Source organism: Gouania willdenowi, chromosome 1 (assembly GCF_900634775.1).
Source record: "Gouania willdenowi chromosome 1, fGouWil2.1, whole genome shotgun sequence".
Lineage (NCBI taxonomy): Eukaryota > Metazoa > Chordata > Actinopteri > Blenniiformes > Gobiesocidae > Gouania > Gouania willdenowi.
The window spans coordinates 18,453,444-18,474,610 of NC_041044.1; the positions used below are offsets into that span (position 1 = coordinate 18,453,444).

Below are 21,167 nucleotides of genomic sequence, written 5' to 3' on the forward strand. Positions count from 1 at the left end.
TGAAGGCCAAAGTAAGTAATGCAATAACGCCTTAATCTAACGTTAGCTGTACGATATCATGAATACAATGTTAGCCAAGAGATTTTAATTTCAAGGACCACCAGTTTGATATGCATTAGTCCGCAGTCTACATTCCTATATACACTGTACACTATAAACTACGGAGCGTTTATCAAAGTTTAAATTGACTTACCTGAAATGGGTCGAACAAATTTGAATGTTTTTTCAGATTTTTGCCTCGTAGGTCCTGGTTTAGCTTTGCTAGCCACAAGCGCCTCCTTTCCCCTGATCATTTTTGACATTGTTCTCCCTGATGTATTACGAGTTTAGGCAGTCTGTAAAACTCCAAATGTTTTTCACGGTTTGACCGATTTGCTTGTGTGCTTGCGCTTCGTTTAGCTGCTGCACATCTCCAATATGGCGACTTCCGGGTTGATGATGCGCTGTGAAAATCCTCTATTTCTCACGGGGACTTAAAAAATAAATGCTATACTTTTTGCAGTCAGAAAATATGTTAAACCAAAACTAAAAAATATGCAAAACTGTACACAAATTCTAATGTGCAAATAAACATGCCACAAAATTTTGAAATGTACAAAACTTTAGCATTAGCAGATGAAAAAAGTGGATGGCGCAATATATATATACAGTATATTTTAATAGTGCATGAACTTTACGTCACACATTTTTTTAAACATCAACATCATAACTTTAATTGTCTGAGTTATTCTATGGAGGACCAAACCTGCCAAAATTGTAAATACTTAAATAAATGTATAAATAAATATTGGAATAAATATATACAATAATGAATAAATAAATGGGTGAATAAGTGAATGAAACGAAAAAAACTGTTAAATAAATAGAACATAAATAATTAAATGTCTTACATTTATTTATACTATTATTTATTTATACTTTTTTCAGGTTTGGTCTTCCATATTATTAAGTCTTTTCACTCCGGTTTGTCAAGCCCCGAGAATTTCAGACCTCAAGCTCCGCCTCCTTTTTCTTCTTCTACTGTTTCTCTGTGAGGTTGATTTAACCTGAGGTTGCACTACTGCCCTCTACTGGAGGAGAAAAGAACTAAAGCCTTCGCCTATGTGTATTTGGTTAGATTATTGAATTAGAACGGGAATAAACGGAGAATAAGCACAGATAGATGTCACTACATTACACCTACTATATCGTATGCACTTCAGAACGGGGCATTAGGTCATTAGCATAGGGCTTCTCCATCACAACGTGATTGTTTTTTAACCGATGAGAAGTCGTATCTGATTGGCTGCAGAGGGCACTACGTCCTCAACCAATCAGGAGCAGGTATGAGATGATAGCGAGCTGTCAGTGAAGACAGAGCAGTTGCAGTTAGTGAGCATTGTGAAGACAACTGTTTATGTGACTTTTAAAGCATCTGAGTGGAAAATGTCCCAATTTCTGTTCTCTGGAACTTCAGCTGCTGCAAGTAAGAAAGACTCAATGACAAACAGGGCTTTTATACTTTAGAGAGGGCCTTTAGACTGGAAAGTGTGTGTTATTACAGTGGTGTAGCAGCAAGTATTTATGTCTCCTCATAAAAATAGTTCCTGTATTTTATTCCTGAGATGGATAATTAAGCAATATCACACCAGAGGGAGGGCTGGTGTGCTGAAATATCAGCAGTGGTGTAGATTTGATTGTTATAAATATCTGTATCTATCTAATCCTTATTTTTAACAGTCTTTTACTTAATTACTGTATACACTTATTTAACGTTTATTCTTTCTAACGTTTATTCTTTTATTTGTGATTATTTCTTGAGTGGCTGTAACAAAAGTCATTTCCCCCTGGGATTAATGAAGGAATTCTGATTCTGATTCTGATAATCATACCAGTGCTGATATTTAACCCAACAGCACCACCTCAAGTGTGATATTAGCTGTTGCCAGGCAACACATAAACGTTTCCTAACTGACCGTTGACTAATGTCTGTATAAAGTCCCAGTGCTGTTGTTGATCTATATCAGCAATTACGTTTTCAATTACCCATGTTCAATTACAATTAAATTAAGATTACAGTGAGCAGTATTTTTTCCCAATCACAATTAAATTACAATTGTTTTTTATCCTCAGAAAGTCAATTACAATTGTGTTTTCAATTACTAAAGTCCAATCACAATTACTGAGCTTGAAATAAATAACCTAATAACATTGAACCTACCTCTTGTGTTAGCTTTCTGTTAGCATCTCTTACGATAACAGGTCCTAAACCAGTTAAAACACACTAAAAATTAATTACTATCATCTAATTTATTTCCTATCCATTGGTTACATTGTTAGGCTTCCTAATCAATGAAAATATAAGTTCTAATATTTTTGTCGTGGGCATCTGAGCCTTTTATGTGTCAGTGTACCCCTCAATTTTTATATTTTTTTAATGGTAAAATGTGGAAAAGCTGGATTTGAAAAATATTTTAATAATTGTTAACTACATATGTGTAAAACTGTGCATAAAACTGTAACATGGTTCTTTAATTTTTGTGTCAAATTATAATTGACAATTTTTATAGAATTTACATGGTAATTACAATTACAAAATTAAATTTTCTGAATTCAATTACAATTTAATTACTCTTACAACAGCAACATAATTTTTCAAATGGGATTACAATTGTAATTACACCAAAATTGTACTTAATGATCAATTACACGATTACAATTTTAATTGACCCCAACCCTGATCAGCGCTCATGGAATGTGTGACGTCTCTTTTCCAATCAAATTACTAACTGTTGTATGAGTTGCATTGAGTCCCTTCCAGGTACCAAGTCCTGTTGGAAAATGAAATCTGCATCTTCATAAAGTTGGTCAGCAGCAGGAAGCATGAAGTGCTCTGAACTTCCTGGTAGACGGCTGCGTTGATCTTGGACCTAAGGAAACACAGTAGACCAACACCAGCACATGACATGGCACCTCAAACCATCACTGACTGTGGAAACCACAATACAATTATGGAGAAAATATGTTGTCCACTACAGACACATACACAGACTGAACTAGTCTGTACTCACCCTCTGTTCTTTCTTTCTACTGCAGCAGCTGAACTTCAGGTTCTCCACAGCAGCACTGTGGATTACTCCATCCTGGAGTGTGTTGGTGAAGGCAACTTTGGGAAGGTGGTCAAGTGCCAGAACCTCAGCAACAATGAGACGGTGGCTGTAAAAATAATCAAGGAGGGCTTTGAAGAAGATCTTGAGCATGAGGTACTTGTTTGTACCTTCTATCATATTTGAGGGCTCAGGTTTTGCTACTTCTAAACTCTATGAAAAATATTTTTTGTTATTAATGTATAATTACTTCAACATAGCAATGTACATTTCAGGACTTCTGTTCTCTTCAATGCAATTTTGGGAATAAACATATCTATTTTTATTTATTCATAACCTAATATTCCATGTACATATCATATCAATATACATGTAAATGTAAAGCTGATTTACACTTGTTTATATAGCTTTTGTACCTATTACTTTATATATTTATTCATATCTAATCCAACATTGAAAACAAACTTTGTTACCATTTGCACTTTTTTGATATTTGCAAAATAACAATATAAGATTATCTAAGACCTGTTGGAACCAGATGATGTATTTTAAATCGAATTGTGGATTCTTCTTCTTTTTTTCTTTTTTTTTTTTTTTTACAGATTTCCATGCTGAAGTTAATCAGTGTCCTTGATGCTGACCACACAAATTTGCTCAAATTTTATGAGCATTTTGTGTACATGAACTACAACTGCCTGGTATTTGAGATTCTGGACGTCGACCTTTACACTCTAATGGAAAACCGAGAGTGGGAGTACCTGAGTCTGACTGAAATCCGTTCTATTGCTGAGCAGGTATGGTTTATAACATTTGTTGTCAGAGTGTGTGTGTGTGTGTGCGTGCGTGCGTGTGTGCGTGCGTGCGTGTGTGTGTGTGTGTGACCTTTTAACCACAAATTAATGCAATATCATCCGACCAGCAGCAAAAAGGGGCGTTTTGGTTTGTAAGCGGGTACACCCCCTTTAAAGGCAGATACACCCCCTTCTTCTCATTCATTTTTGAATTGTAACTTAACGTCTGGTCTTGATCGGTATTTCATCTGACCAGCAGCAAAAGGGTTAGGTTAGGGTTAGGGTTACTTCTACTTCTACTTAGACTATGACGGAAGTCAAGTAGCGGAAATGATGTATTTTCAAACCCTTTCTTATTGGTTGGTGAAAGGCCAATCAGATTGGTGTAAAGCCTATACAGCAAACAGACAATGTTTATTCCAATCCTGTGTCTTCTGATCTTGTTTCTGCAGCTACTGGTGGCTTTAGATTCCCTGAAAGACCTTGGAATCATTCACACTGACATAAAACCTGACAATGTCATGGTGGTCAGTGGGAAGATCCAGCCATTGAAAGTCAAACTAATCGACTTTGGTCTGGCTATTACAACTTCCAGCATGGAGCCTGGCCTTGACATTCAGCCTCTAGGATACAGGTAGGAGGATTTCTCCTCACATGGCTTAGCTGTGGTTATGACAAACCTGTATTGTATTGTATTGATATGTTGGTCACAGATTCTCACTCTTAACTCGTGTCCTTGCTCCTCAGGGCTCCTGAAGTCTCCATTGGCCTTCCCTTCAGCGAGGCCATTGATGTGTGGGGCCTGGGTTGTTTGCTCACATTCCTCTACATTGGAGAAAACCTCTTGTCTGTGTCCTGCGATTATCAGATGATGAAGCGTGTTTCAGAGCTTCTTGGTCTACCAAAGGACGACCAGCTCCAGGCCGGGGTTCACACCAGGAGCTTCTTTTGTGAGGCTGAGGGAAGCCCAAAATGGCGATTGATGGTAAAACTGAAGTTTTTTTTTCGGCAAACGTGAGTTCACCAAAGTTTAACTTTACAATGAACTTCATGACACTCATCTTGTTTTCCCAGACACCAGAGGAATATGAAGCTGCGAACAACATCGTACCTGAGGAGCAACAACGTTTCGTTGAGTTCTCTTCTTTGGATGATTTGGTTAATGTAAGTTTTGAATTAACATTTTCTATTTAAACATTTGTTTTTTGTCAATTTAAAAAAAAGCACGTTTTTAAGTTTAATAACTCTTAAAACATGGATGACATAGATTACTGTTTAAATATTCTAGATCATTTATTTGGAAAATGCTATTCATGATGAATGAGAAATTTCCTTTAAACAAAATCTGATGTAAATTCATGCAGTGTCCAAATCTATTCACTGTCCTGTTATTAAGTCTTGACTGCCATGAAGCTTGTGAGATATCCTGACCATAAACTACTCACTGATATGCCTGATGTGTGAGCTTGTGTAATAACCAGTGTCTTGTATTAAAATGCAGGTTCATCCAGGAGAAGAAAGTGGTGAGGCTGAGGACAGAAAAGCCTTTGTCGACCTGCTGAAGCAGCTCCTGCGCTTGGATGGAGATGAAAGGATCTCTCCCTGTCAGGCTCAGTTTCACCACTTCTTCACCACATCCCACCTCAACCAGCAGGAGACCAGCAGACACTATCAACCCTCCTCACAGGTTGATAACACAACCTGCCCTGCATCTGGTGAAGAGTCTGTTCTGGATCAAGCCTGTGTGACAGAATCAAACGATGGTGACAGACTGAATTTTGCCGCTACATCCTGGGATATGTTCTATGTGACTCTGCCAGAAGAAGAACTTTCCCTCCCTCCTATAACTGATGTGGACCTGGTTTCTGTTCCCACTCCTCATACAATCGATCAAGTTCTGGATCAGTCTTCAAGTGGAGCAAAAAAACGTTCTTTGATGAAGAGGATTCGAAGGCTTTTCCGAAGAATCAAGACTTTTTTTGTTAAGAAGTGAATCCTTATACATGTAAAAACATATATGTTCAATAGTTGGTTTTAGATCATTTGGACTTTCACAGATATATTTTATATTTTTTTTATATTAAACAAATAAACATGTAAATATTTATTCTTTTGTTCTTGTTCCATGTTTGTGTTGTAGTTTAAGAGCCTCTTAATTTTATATAATAAGTGACTTAAACTGGAGGTGATCAAAGAACAGGTGGAAAACGCTAGAACCTTGGTGTTCTGATTGACTCAGATTTGATCTAACTGCTTATTGTTAGATTAAATCAGAAACAGCCTTCCACCACCGCTGCAGTTGGATTTGCAGGTTTCTAAATTCTCTTTAAATTTTTAAGAACTAATACTGAAACACACGCTAACACAAAACAATTCAGTCATAAAATTGTGACCAGTGACACCTGCAGAAGGGGCGGAGCCACGGTTGCCCTGACTTCCTGTTGTACTGGTCGCACTCCATCAATGTTGGGTGGAAATATGCCTGATCAGAATAAATGATAAACAAGAGCAAAACCTACACCAAGACCTAAATATCCTCATTGTCAGATATTTGTCAGTTATCTGTATCAATGATCCTGATCATGGTACCATGATCATTCACACACTATTCCCATTAATAACCATACAGTAGGTCCAAATGTATGGGCATTAGGGCTAGGCGATATGGACCAGAACTCGTATCTCAATATTTTTTTCTCTAAATAACGAGACACAATATAAATCTTGATTTTTTTCAACTCAATAAAATCTTACCATAAAGACCATTATAGGTTAAATTTGCTGCAAAATGCCACACAGGCATATTTATTACTAAACAGCTACACAATATGTGCCATTTTTGGCATTTTTCTTCTAGGAGAAGCTAACAAGCTAATGTTAGTCCGACAGCAACATCACTGTAATATAACATGCTCTGTTAAAAGCATATTACTGCAGCGCTTCTCTCTCTCTCCATGTGCCACACACCTCCACAGCAGCAGCAACAACAACATGTCACTTACAGCAGCCACACGGAGGCTGCTGCGCACACATGAACAACACATGCACTACAGAGTTCTACTGTAACAATTACAAATCAGACAATGTAAATCAAGCAGCAGTAATTACCTTTCAAGCAGGAAAGTCACCAATTCCATCTTCTACTCTTCCAGACCATACACTGACGCGCTCCAGCCCCGGGAAAGGGGCAGGAACTGTGAGCAACAGCTGTCAAAACAGCTGATCAAACACAATCCTGGCTCTGATTGGTTCTTTTTGCTCGGTCGCGGTGCATTTTTCCAAAGGCTGCAGGAGCAGCAGGGGGAACGCAATGAGCCTGTTTTTTAACACAAACTACTAGTTTCGTGTAAAGCTGTCCTTACATACTGTAGTAACAGCTTTAGCAAATATGACAAAAAGTCACTTTTATAAGATGTTGCAGACTGCACCTTTAAGCCTGTGACGTCATCCACAGGGTTATGGAAAAGTGGATAGGAAAAGAGATAAAAGGGACTATTCGGATGCATCCTGCATCTCAGTGAGTGATGACAGGGAGTGAGATATTTCGGGATCACTCCAAAAGGACAAAGTCGAAAGAGCAGTAATGATTGGTGTACGGGCTGCACATCAGCTGAGGGTATGTGTAAACAACTTCCCATGATTCACTGCTGCTCAATAGAATCAATGCACTCGGAGCTCTTCTTCTCTCCCTAATGGCGTCTATACGAAACAGCAGAGTGGGAACTGTCGCCACAGATTTTTTTGGGTCACGGTTTTATTTATCATCTCTCAGTAAACAAAAGAGGTTTACATTGACTTTTTAAAAAAGTTTTACTGATTGCTAGATCAACCCAAATCAGCACAAGTTGACATTTTGACTGAAAAAGCTGCTAAATGATCGTGAATGCTTCACCTCCCATGGAACTCAATGGACTAAAAGGGGCTTATCACGTCACCAATGACGTCATTTCAACATGGCGGCGCACGGGATAAATTGCATTTAAAATGAATACCATACTACTGTGGGTGTGACATTTTCAACACAACAGATATGTAGAAAATAAAATCACATAATTCTTAAAAAGAAATTAAATTATGTATATATATATGGCGGTAATGCACTACTGTATTGTTGAGTCCAAACTGCCAACAAAACGAAGAAGAAGCTCCTGTAGTGACCATAGATATTTATAGTCACTTCTCTCGGTCCGTGTACAAACCGGGGCTCCGCTGTGTTTCTGTTTGGAATGTCCCTCCCTGTGTATCTCGTCATGTTTTAATGATTGAAAAGCTGAACTTCAGAGTTTACAATTAAAGTGCTTCACTGGTTTGTTTTTGTGAAAAGTTCTGAAGCTTTAGAAATTTCAGGTCACGTTAAGATATTTCCGTTTTTTCTTCTTCGCTGTTTACGTGCACAAAGTCGGTTGCGCAACACTGCCCCAAGCAGCCAATGTAAAGTACTGCAGCAGGAAACAACCGCGGGCTGGATTTTATTATTCATTTACAAGATTAATAACATTCTACTATACACTGATTTCTGGAAAAAAAAAATTCATATCATTTATACTCGGAAAAAATATAACCAGATTGTTGAAGGAGCATAGGGCAGGATTTAGAAATCAGACTCCATAGTGACACCACGGTGGTTAGTGTAACTGCAGCTATTAGCCCAGCCACCGTGAGGGTGCGCATCAACTGTTCATCATGGAACACAGCTGATACTGTGGATAGAGGATAGACACCTGACCAAACCTGACGGAACCCGACGGCACCGGATGAGTCGGGTTCGGACAGGTATTTACAGTAGAATTGGTGTTCGGGTTCGGTCACGTAGTATTGTTTGCACTGCAGCGTTCTTCTTTTCCTGCTGCAGCAGCCACAGCTGATCCGTGGTGGATGAACCTTTTGATTAGCACAGATTCTGATCTTTGTAGAAGCAATGATTCAAAAACAATTATGCGACAGTGGCTGTTTTGAGAGGTGTCTGGCTGCAGACCTGCACTTTCTGGGAGCACACACGGAATATTAAACTTCCTCAATAAAACTGTCAATCAATGCCCACTGAAGGCCTGTGATTGGAGGAAACCGTACTGCCTCCTATCAGCTTTAATAGGAGGGGTTTTGACTTTTTTTTATTTCGTCACCATACAACAACACATTTTACAACTATTCAAAATGCTTCAAAGTAGGAGTGTTGGAAAGAAATTGATTCGGCGATTCTCGAATCAATTTAAAATGCATCCATACCGAATTTTTAAAAATGTATTAATTTATTTATTAAAAAAAAAACATCTCAATGTCCTGCCCTAAACAACCTCACTTCCTCCTGCTGCCTCTCTGTCATGTTCTGTTGGTTAAGTTTAGTTATTCTGTGTCTTTGTTTATTTTGAGTCTAGTCTTGTGTGTTAACTCTTGTCTGTGTTTCAGGGATTCCTGCTTGTGGCTCCACCCCCCAGTGATGTCTGTGTGAGTGCTTGGTGATTGAGTAGCTCCCTCATGTTTGCACCCAGGTGTGGCCCATTCCTAATCAGGCCTCCTCCACTATTTAATGAGTGCTTGGTCACAGTGTGGTGGCTGGTTCGTTTTGTCACGGTCCGGTGTGGGTGTGGACCCAAATGCAAGGAGAGATGGAGGCAGGATGGAGGCATACCGTTCTTGGAACCAGTCCATGTTTATTTCTCATAAAACAAAACTTAAATCCAAAAACAGGAGGGAACAGGGAGCAAGACCAGATACAGCTGAACACGAAGAGGGAGACAACGAACGTGACAACATCACACAACGAACCAGCCACCACACTGTGACCAAGCACTCATTAAATAGTGGAGGAGGCCTGATTAGGAATGGGCCACACCTGGGTGCAAACATGAGGGAGCTACTCAATCACCAAGCACTCACACAGACATCACTGGGGGGTGGAGCCACAAGCAGGAATACCTGAAACACAGACAAGAGTTAACACAAGACTAGACTCTAAATAAACAAAGACACAGAATAACTAAACTTAACCAACAGAACATGACACTCTCCCAATCTACCAGAAGCCACGCCTCTACTTTTCTGCACAAGCATCACGGAACATAACAAGGTCACATTGGTCGCATTGATATAGGTTTATGGATCAGGTAAGAGCCAAAATCATATTTACCTGTTTGACGCGGGGCCTTGTTTCCGTGCAAAGTTCCACATTCACTTTGATTGACAGTCTCAAAAACAGGAAGTCAAAGCCTATTGGCTGGGCGATCTTTTTCATTTGTATAGGGGTCTATAGGGCGAAGGAGGCACTTATATACATTATTGTATATGAATGACCACCGGCAGTAGACCATGGTAAAAGACTAGTTCATACCTGTCAAGTATCCCGTTTTGGCCGGAAAACTCCCGTATTTTACCCCTCTTTCCCGCCATCTTCCCGTATTAGTATTTTCCCGTAAATATCCCGTATTTTAATTTAATAATAATTAAAAGATACCTTACTAAACTGAATGCCGTCACGATCCTCGCGAGAACTACCACCTGAAATGGCCTGAGTGTCAGTCTTCGCGAGATTAGTGCCGACAGCAGCAACAAACCTGGAAACAACTCAGAAAAGAGATGAATGAAGACGTTCCAGTGAGAAAAAAAACAAAGAACTCGTGTAAATACCTTGGAAAATGGGACAGAGAGTTTATCTTCATAAAGAACAGCAGGATGGGACACAGTTACACGTTCTGTTAGATTAGTAACTGAGATCTTCACGTCTACCGCAGCGGAAGGAACACGTAAGTCATCATGAAAAATCAGCCAATCATAAGCGCCACAAATATACACTGCTTTCAAAAAGTGTTAAAGAATGTAGTCTACAACAAATGTGTCTAATAAGTCATTAGTGAATACCAGAGAAACACATGAGTGAGCATGAGAAATTATCAGAAAATATATATTGAAAATAAAATGTTAATCTTTAACTTAAAGACAAGCAATGTGAAATTAACAGTAAATATGCAATGTGTTGACTTGTATATAAACTGTAAGTATATTAAATAAACACATGTGCTTCATATACACATTTATGTTTTTATTTAGGCTGTTTTATAATTTAGGAATTAGAGCTGGGCAATATATCGAGATTCAATATGTATCGAGTTTTCTATTTTGGCGATATAGAAAACTATAATATTTCATATATCACATGAAACAAAATACTAGTTTTAGGAGTCGCTGCTTTTACTTCTCAGAACAACATGTAAAGCTCAGTTAGATGATTTCTGAGTGCACATATTGTGCAGCTGTTTGTTAATAAATGTCCGTGTATGGCATTTAGCATCAGCAAATTTAACCCAGAATTGTCTTTCTGGTCAGACTTTATTTAATAAAATTATCTAGATTTATATTATATATCACCATTGTGAGAAAATATATTGAGATATGAGTTTTGGTCCATATCACCCAGTCCTATCAATCAATCAATCAATCAATCAATCAATCAATCAATCAATCAATCAATCTTTTATTTGTATAGCGCCAATGGTATCTCAAGGCACTTTACAGTAGAGCAGTCTTAAGGATGGACTCTTCATTTTATGGATACACACATATGCATATATACGTATATGCACATACATATGTATCCCACACCCAACATGAATTCATCATGGCGGCAAAGAAAGCCTTCTGTTAAGCAGCAGGAACCTTGTGTGGATCCCATTCCTATGATGAACAGCCAACCACGTTATGCTGTGTTGGGTGTGTGCAGAGGAGAGGGTGGAGACAGAGCCGCTGAGACTCTGTAACTCCACACTGAGGATCCCACGGACCTGCAAGACAAAAGCCAGAAGGAGTACAGGAGCAAACACACAAGGGAAGACGCAGACATAGAGGGAGTGTTTGAGGGAGGAATGGGACCCTCTCCGGTCCCTCTCTAACCTAAATGACCTCTCTCTTAATGCCCTCTCCAACCTCTCTCCAACCGAGCATGCCAGACCCCCCCCCCCGGCAGTCTATGCCTATTGCATCTTAATTATGAGCTATGAGCTGGTTCCTAACTAAAAGCTTTACCAAAGAGGAATGTTTTGAGCCTAACCTTAAAGGTAGAGAGGGTGTCTGCCCCCCGAACCGTGGTTGGTAGATGGTTACAGAGAAGTGGGGCCTGATAACTGAAAGCTCTTCCTCCTATACTACTTTTAGAGATGAATGGAACAACGAGTAGGCCAGCATTTTGAGAGCGTAGTGTTCTGGGGGGATTGTATGGCACTACAAGCTCCTTGAGATAGACTGGTGCCTGTCCATTTAGGGCTTTATAAGTGAGAAGAAGAATCTTGAATTCTATTCTATATTTTATGGGAAGCCAATGCAGAGAGGCTAATACAGGAGTAATGTGATCTCTTCTCCTAGTTTTTGTCAGTACACGTGCTGCAGCATTTTGAACCAGCTGAAGTGTCTTAAGCGACTTGCTCGGGCAGCCTGCTAAAAGAGAATTACAATAATCCAGTCGAGAGGTAACAAAAGCATGGACTAGCGTTTCGGCGTCGCTCTGAGACAGAATAGGTCTGATTTTAGCAATGTTACGGAGATGAAAGAAGGCAGTTCTTGAAGTTTGTTTTATGTGAGAGTTGAAGGATAAATCCTGATCAAATAGAACCCCAAGGTTTCTAACAGTTGTGCTTCGTGCCAGAGTAATGCCATCTAGGGCAGTTAGGCTAGCATAGGTTTCTCTAAGGTGTCGTGGGCCCAGTACAATGACCTCAGTCTTGTCTGAGTTAAGAAGAAGAAAATTTTGGTCCATCCAGGCCCTAATGTCCTTTAGACAGGCCTCAAGTTTAGAAAGCTGATTTGTCTCACCTGGCTTCATTGATACATACAGTTGGGTATCATCAGCATAGCAGTGAAAGTTAACAGAGTATTTTCTCATAACATTACCAAGGGGGATCATATAGATACAGAAGAGGATTGGACCAACACAGAGCCCTGAGGAACCCCGTAGCTTACTTTAGTGTACACAGAAGACCTATTATTCACGTGTACAAACTGGTACCTATCAGATAGGTAGGACTTAAACCAGTTTAGGGCAGTCCCTGTGATTCCAAGTAATTCCTCTAATCTCTCTAGTAGAATATAGTGATCTATAGTGTCAAAAGCTGCACTAAGATCTAATAAAACCAGCACTGAGAGTCGTCCTTCATCTGAAGCCCAGAGTAGATCATTAGTTACTTTAACTAAAGCAGTCTCTGTGCTGTGTTGAGCTCTAAAACCTGACTGAAAGTCCTCGAACAGGCTGTTGTTTTGAAGAAATTCACAGAGCTGAGCCGCCACAACTTTCTCAAGAATCTTTGAAATAAAAGGAAGATTAGATATAGGCCTGTAGTTTGCTAAAGTGTTGGAATCAAGAGTAGGTTTTTTGAGAAGGGGTTTGTAGCCTATTGATAGGGATATATTTATTGTCTCCAACAAAGATGGGCAGACCAGGGGAACAACTTCTTTAAACAGCTTAGTTGGGATCGGATCTGAAAGGCAGGTCGATGGTTTGGAGGATGAAATAATAGAGTTAAGTTCCTGAAGTCCTATATGTGTGAAACAGTTTAGGTTAGGCCTATTTACATTTAATGGTACAGCAGGCCCAGGTGAAGGCAGGGAGTGGCAAATTTTATCTCTAATCTTATGAATTTTATCGTTCAAAAATGTCATAAAGTCCTCACAGCTGAGGGCTAGAGGAATCATGGGCTCAATAGAGCTCTGACTTTGTGTTAGCCTGGCTACAGTGCTGAAAAGGTACCTCGGATTATTTTTATTTTCTTCAATTAGTGAGGAATAGTATGTAGATCGAGTATGTCGTTAGGCTGTCATGTATTTACTATGGCTTTCTTGCCAGAGTATTCGTGACTCCTCTGTTTTATTGGAGCGCCACATTCGCTCTAATTTACGGGTTGTTTGTTTGAGTGTGCGAGTTTCAGAGCTAAACCACGGAGCTTTCCTCTGACGTTTAATAGTTTTTTCCCTCAATGGGGCAATTGAGTCCAAGGTGGATTTTAGTAAACTAGCAGAGCTATCGACGAGTAGATCCAGTTGAGAGGGGTTATAATCAATATCATAGTTATTGATTGGATGTTGCACTGAGTTTAAGGCAGCAGGAATGGCCTCTTTAAATTTAGCCACAGCACTATTGGACAGATTTCTACTCGTAACTATTTTATTGCACAGTGCGAGATCCTCTAGGATAATGTTAAAAGATATTAAAAAGTGATCTGATAGCAGAGGATTTTCAGGGTAGACTTTTAGTTCATTAACATCAAGGCCATATGTTAGAACAAGATCAAGAGTATGATTTAAACAATGAGTAGCTTCATCAATAGTTTGAAAAAAGCCAACTGAGTCTATTAGGGACATAAAGGTTGAGCTCAGGCTATCACTATCTTTGTCAACATGGATATTAAAATCTCCTACTATCAGTATTTTATCAGAACTGAGGACTAAGTTTGATATAAACTCAGAGAATTCTGATAGAAATTCAGAATAAGGGCCTGGAGGACGGTAAATTATCGCAAATAAGACTGGCTGGCAGGTTTTTGATTTGGTATGAGATAAATTTAGAACCAGGCTTTCAAAGGAAGTGTAACTGGCCTTTAGTTTAGGATAGATTAGGAGAGAGGAATGATAAATAGCTGCTACACCACCTCCACGGCCTATGTCTCGTGGCATATGAGTATTTAAATGACTGGGAGGAGTGGCTTCATTTAAACTAACATATTCATCTTGATACAGCCATGTTTCAGTTAAACAGAATAAATCAAAGTTATTTTCTGAGATAAGGTCATATACTAGTAGAGATTTGGATCTCAGTGATCTAATATTTAATAGAGCACATCTAATGGTTTTATGTTTTGGTGTTTCTAGATTTGAGATTTTAATTTTTTTCAGATTTTTATAATTGATAGCTCTTTTATTTTATTTTATGTTAAAATCATTGTGAAATTTGGGTCGGGGGACAGACACCGTCTTCATAAAATAATATTCATCACCATCACAACAGTTGTCATGGCGATGAACACAGCTATCATAATAGCAATGGGAGGGAAACTGTCCTAAGGTAAGCGCAGAGGGGCGTGGAGGACTCCCCCTCTGTAACATGGTCTCATTCATGAGATGTCATAACAGTGACTGTGCCATGTTTTCTGATAGTAGAGATGCTCCCGTCAAAGTAGGGTGGATTCCATCTCTTCCTATCAGGTTCGGTTTTTCCCAGAAGGATCTCCAATTATCAATGAAGCCCACCTCGTTTTCTGGACACCACCTCGATAGCCAGCAGTTAAATGATGACATGCGGCTATACATGTTATCACTGGTCAGATTTGGTAAGGGACCAGATTTGGTAAATTACGGAGTCCGACATTGTTTTAGCATAAGCACAAACTGATTCAATGTTCACTTTGGTTGCTTCCGACTGACGACGTCGGGAGTCATTAGTGCCGACATGGAGGACTATCCTATCAAACTTACGATTACTCTTTGCCAGCAACTTTAGATTTGATTCTATGTCGCCCGCTCTGGCCCCTGGGATGCACCTCATGATGCCCGCTGACTTCGCTAGCTTCACGTTTCTCACTATGAAGTCGCCAATTATCAGAGTTTGTTCCCCGGTGAGTGTGTTGTCCTCACGGAGGGGGGAGAACCTGTTTGAGACGTGAACATGGTGGTGTCCCGAGCGGCTTTTTGACCTTCGACTATGCTTACCACGGACAGTAACCCAGTCATTGCTGGCCGGGGGGGAGGCTAAGCTAGAGCTAGCACGGTCCGCACCGGCTAGGTCCTGCTTGCTAGCTTCGGTTTTGGTATCAGGGGTGCGGAACCGCTTCTCCAGATTGTTGATCCTCGCCTCCATATCTAACAGTACGCTACACTTTATGCAACTACCATTGTCCCTAAAGTAGGACGAGGAGTAACTAAACATCTGACACACCGGGCAGGAGAGCGGAGGGGAGGAGAGAGAAGCCATAGGTGCTAAATTTAAGCTAAGCTAAGCTAAGCTAAGCTAAGCTAAGCTAAGGACAAAAGGAAGTTTAAAGGAGATTACACTGCCTATAAGAGGCGAGATTGCTTTTTACTTAACCTTCGTACGTTTAACTGTACGGTAAAAAATTAAAACAAGTGTTTTCAAGGCTAAAATATCAATGACAACAAGTTTGATTAGAGTTAGCAGAACACAGTAGTAGAGCGCTGCAAGCAGCGGTAGAGCGTAAACAGGAAATGATCGATACGTCACCACGTCAGCACGTCACCAGCACGTCCCTAGTAGGAATGTTCACAGCATTTTAATGTTAATAAAGGTCGACCTACCAGATTCTAATCACATAATTTTATTTAGTAAGTGGTTGACAAGTGGGTATTTTAGATTTATTGTACACTTATCTTAAAATATAAGGGATACTGGAGCTTGGTTGGGCGGGTGGGACGGCTCGTAGTGGGCGCCAGAAAATTTCCCTTATTTTCAAATCCAAAACTTGACAGGTATGGACTAGTTAGATATTTTTTTCGCATTTTAAAAGAATCATACATAAACATAGATTTCTCAGAAACTCCGGATATCAGCTTTAACCAGTCAAATGGTAGAATTATATGCACATTATAATTCTGAGCTTATAAGATGTCAATATAGATATCCCTGAGTCTCCTAGCTTCCAGGCTAGCGTCCCTGAGTCTCCTAGTTTCCAGATTAGCGTTCCTAAGTCTACTAGTTTCCAGACTAGCATTCCTGAGTCCTCTAGCTTCCAGGCTAGCGTTCCTGAGTCCCCTAGCTTCCAGGCTAGCGTTCCTGAGTCCCCTAGCTTCTAGGCTAGCATTCAAAAGTCCCCTAGCTTCCAGGCTAGCGTTTCTGTGTCCCCTAGCATTCAGGCCAGCGTTCCTGTGTCCCCTAGCTTCTACAGAGCTGCCAAGCCTCATGCTTTGAGCGTGACAGTCATGCAATTTGACACACTCTTACACCACACGCCAATGAACTTCGGTCCTCGCGGGTCTTGACGAGCCGTCTCTCGACACCTCACACAACATGCACGGAGTTGTCGACATGCTTTCAGAAAGAAAGTGTTTCTAGAGAACAGACGCCGTCTGAGATGGTATGTAACTACTAGTCACTTTTGACAGTAACTAGTACTGTAACGCAATATTTTTCTAAAGAAATAACGCCGTTACCGTTATAATATGGTGCGTTTGTCCGTTTCTTTGCTAGCTGCAGTGTACTTCCTGTTTACAGTGGCGCTACATATTTTTGCGGGATGCCGTGCCAAACACGGTAAAACAGTAGAAGAAGAAGCATTGTCAGCGTGTTTCTGTTTACATCACGTGCGCCAATCATGGCGAGTCATGCGAGAGCAGGACGAGCTTCTCAGAGTGGAAATACGCGCATTATTTTTGTCTCCAAAAGATGCATCGGTGAAGGTAAGCTAACGCTGCGGCTGGATTTTAACGGACTGTGACTCTTATCTAGGAACAGGTCAGCCAAACTATTGCACGGTATGTTGTTGTAAATAAGAAGCCTGTCGCTACTACTGAGTCACTGCTAACAGCAGCTCATTAGCCTGATGTTTTTTTTTTCTTCTTTTCTTTTCGGTTCTTTTTTTATTTTTTCCTGATTTGTTTAGCATTGTGTAGCTGAGAAAAATGCTGTGAATTAGTTTTTCCACATTTATTTTTATAAGCATTTTCAACAGCAGAATGTGCACCTGGAATATGCACAGCTTACTTTACATTACTGTGCTAAGGCTGAAAAATTACTGTTTTAATTTTGGAGCAGATATTTTGTGCTTTATATGCATGTCATTTATGGTTGTTTTATAGCAGTTGATCAACAGTGGATTATTATATTATTACAGCACTAATATGAAGCTGTATGGACACAAATGACCCAATATAAATAATACGTTCTTTATTTCTAAGAAACTCAAAAGTTACTTTTTCCAGTAACGCATTACTTTTTGGTGTAAATAATCAAAATAGTAACTGAGTTTTTTTGTGAATGAAGTAACTAGTAACAATAACTAGTTACTTTTTTTCAGTAACTAGCACAACACTGGTAACTACCCAATTTTGTTCACTGTTTATATTGCTGTGTGTGTGTGTGTTATAGTGTGAGTTTACTCGTCTAAAAAACTAATGTATTTCTCTTCTCTAACTACTGTAACTCTCTGTCGCTCCTCAGCAGAGAGCTGCTTTCGCGGCTAACGGGGCTGTTTCCACATTCTTAAAGGGACAGTGTCCTGAATGTGATTTACTTTAAAAACTACTTTCAGCAACTCAGAGCTGCCCTGAAAGAAGCAACACTACATAATTTAATCACAATTCAGCCTGAATGAAGGAAAAAATCAAAAGTGACACAAAATGTTGTTATTGTGCTGCCCGTGATTAATAAAAGGGTCTTTGTGGCTCCACTAACTTTGACCCATTATTGTTTTTCTTGTAAAACTATTGATAAAAAATAAATGGTTTATATCGCCTATTGCCATTTTGAGGAAAAATATAGAGATATGAGTATTGGTTCATATCACCCAGGCCTAATGTAACCAAAGCAGTAACGTTTTATCTTGTAAAAGATATTATTGTCTAAACTGTGTGAAATTAGGCGTTCAAACACTGCTTAAAGTAGAATTTTATTAATATGAGTGTGTTACCTCAATAACAAATGCCTTGTTATGTAGCAAGTGTTGCTAATGCTAATGCTACACCGCTTTAGTTAAACAAAATAAAAAGACTGTGTGACTATAAGAACATGTCAGCCCTTTTGTTTGATGTTAATTGAACTAGGAACCAGTTTGATAAATTGCTTGCATACAATTTAAAAAAATATTTGAAAATTACCTTGTCTTTAATGATCTTTTAGTCCTTTTTTCCATTTAGTGAATTGGTTTGTTTTATTAGTAAATAACTTTAAAATGGTCTAAATGATTTTAATGGAAAAATTGTATTGTGATTGCAATTTTACAAAGAAAAAATTGTGATGTGATTTTTTTTTTTCCCATATCGCCCACCCCTACGTTTGTGTGTCTGTTCTAGACATTAACTTAAATTAATTAAAACTCTTATTCAGCAACTACCAGTGTTATGAACACTGGTAGTTGCTGAATTGCACTTGTAGGTTATATCAGCATAAATAAATGAAACAAATGCCTTGTTTCATTGACTAATGTTCATTTGAACTGTTCTTATTTGATTATTATTGTATGTAATGGTGTCTTTCTATGGACCTTAAGTCTGCTGCTAAGACATTCATTTAATCAAAAATCGCTTGATGTTTTAATGTTTTTTACATGATTTGCTTTTTAATGACCTCCTTTCTGTTGCAGAAAAGGAGCGCTGAGGTCAAGGTAGCACTGCCTTGGGCCACAGTATTTTAAGTGGGAGGCCCCTGCCTCTGTCATCAAGGCATCAAACCCCACCCCATCAACACCCACAACATGAGACATGTTGAATGATGAAGAGTTGGTTGAAATGAAATATTGACAAATAAATGTATTTTGTCAAAATTCTCATTAGTTTTAATTTCTAATTTCTGGTTGATTAAAACTAGCATTAGGAGGCCACAGTGCAGGGTGAGCCGCTGGCATGGAGGTGAGGACATCAGTCTTAAGGTAGAAATCAACATTAAAACAGTTGGCCTGTTTTAATGTTGATTAAAAGCCATGTTAAAATTAAAAAGGCCACATTTTTTTTTGCCGGAATGCATCAGATCACTAAAGTTTCACTTCTGTCATTTTCTGAAACTTGGCAGCCCTGCTTCTAGGATAGTGTTCCTGTGTCCCCTAGCTTTCAGGATAGTGTTCCTGTGTCCCCTAGCCTCCAGGCTCGCGATCCTGTGTCCCCTAGCTTCCAGGCTGGTGTTCCTGTGTCCCCTAGCTTCCAGGCTAGCATTCCTGTGTCCCCTAGCCTCCAGGCTCGCGATCCTGTGTCCCCTAGCTTCCAGGCTGGTGTTCCTGTGTCCCCTAGCTTCCAGGCTAGCATTCCTGTGTCCCCTAGCTTCCAGGCTGGTGTTCCTGTGTCCCCTAGCTTCCAGGCTAGCATTCCTGTGTCCCCTAGCCTCCAGGCTCGCGATCCTGTGTCCCCTAGCTTCCAGGCTGGTGTTCCTGTGTCCCCTAGCTTCCAGGCTAGCATTCCTGTGTCCCCTAACTTCCAGGCTAACGTTCCTGAATCTCCTAGCTGTCAGACTAGATTTCCTGAGTCCCCTAGCTGTCAGGCTAGATTTCCTGAGTCCCCTAATTGTCAGACTAGATTTCCTGAGTCACCTAACTGTCAGGCTAGATCACCTGGCCGCCAACGTCGCTGCCTGTTCAGGATCCCCGCACCAGGCCGCCAACGTTGTCGCCAGTTACGACTCCCCGCACCAGGCCGCCAGAACCCAGTTCCTTGCTCCTGCCTGGTCTGCCTCAGGAGAGGCAAGCAGAACTCAGTTCTTTGTCCCAGTCTAGCCTGCCTCATGGGAAGCCGCCAGAGTCCTGCTCCTCTGCCTCATCTGCGCCGCCGCATGGGAGGCCGTCGGACTCGTCTGCTCCACTTCAGGGGATTTTCACCAGAGCTCTGTTTTGTGTTTTTGATTAATTCTGCCTCCCTGGACTGACCACCTGTGTCCCTGCATATGGGTCTGCACCTACACCTGCATGTGACCAAATTAATGTACATGTACAACCTAAAGAGACAAAAACAAATGACAGAGTAATATTTTAAAATAACGGGTTACAGACAACCTGACCAATTTAAAACCATGATCATTTCAATAGCTAGGCCAAATAAAACCCATCAAATCCAACAAAAGGAAAATTCTAAAAAGTACAATGTTAAATTATTCATCTGATTTTTTTGTTGTTGTTTTCCATTCTTCTGTGTTCTGAGTACACCTGAACAGGGAATGCCACCGCTTTCTTGGCCCCGGTCCTCCATCCTTCAGCTGTCATGCCAGGTTATTGCCTGTTTTTTTCTGATGTCAGACTGGAATCTGAGGGAAGTATTGTCTATAATTACAGCTGAAAAGCAAAGGGGAAATAGATTGAAATAGACACGTGGCGATATGACATATTGTGAATGCTCTAACAGATATCTATTTCAGATAATACAGAGACTTCCAGGTCAAATGCGGCAGTAGAAAATACTCAGATCTTCAATCATCCAAAAGGAGCGTACAGCATGACCTTGGCTGTGACTTTTGGGGCTGAGGAGGAGGAGGTCGAGAAAACCGACGGGCACAAAGGCAAGCAAAAACTCAACAGGGGAAAACGGTGGAACATCTAAAATGATCAGATAAATGATTTTAATCGTACAGTTTTTAAGAATCTAAATGTATTCTTCAGCTTTAGAG

At 40.0% G+C, this 21,167-nt stretch overlaps 1 protein-coding gene across 1 annotated transcript; it reads left to right on the top strand.

Moving 5' to 3' along the window:
• The first annotated feature begins 994 nt into the window (after nucleotides 1-994).
• Nucleotides 995-20,283, top strand: LOC114455669 (homeodomain-interacting protein kinase 1-like). Its single transcript, XM_028437080.1, has 8 exons — nucleotides 995-1,465; nucleotides 3,076-3,242; nucleotides 3,689-3,880; nucleotides 4,330-4,511; nucleotides 4,625-4,862; nucleotides 4,952-5,041; nucleotides 5,379-5,640; nucleotides 19,955-20,283. Exons 1-8 carry the CDS (start codon nucleotides 1,426-1,428, stop codon nucleotides 20,281-20,283), a joined length of 1,500 nt encoding a protein of 499 aa, XP_028292881.1. The 5' UTR covers nucleotides 995-1,425.
• The last annotated feature ends 884 nt before the right edge of the window (nucleotides 20,284-21,167 follow it).

Bases quoted from the DNA above. Each gene is read 5' to 3' on its own strand.
- LOC114455669 (XM_028437080.1), top strand. From the start codon at position 1,426: ATGTCCCAATTTCTGTTCTCTGGAACTTCAGCTGCTGCAA. The intron at 3,881-4,329 runs GTATGGTTTATA...TTGTTTCTGCAG, and splicing joins TCCGTTCTATTGCTGAGCAG to CTACTGGTGGCTTTAGATTC. The intron at 5,641-19,954 runs GTGACAGACTGA...TGTGTCCCCTAG, and splicing joins TGTGACAGAATCAAACGATG to CTTCCAGGCTAGCATTCCTG.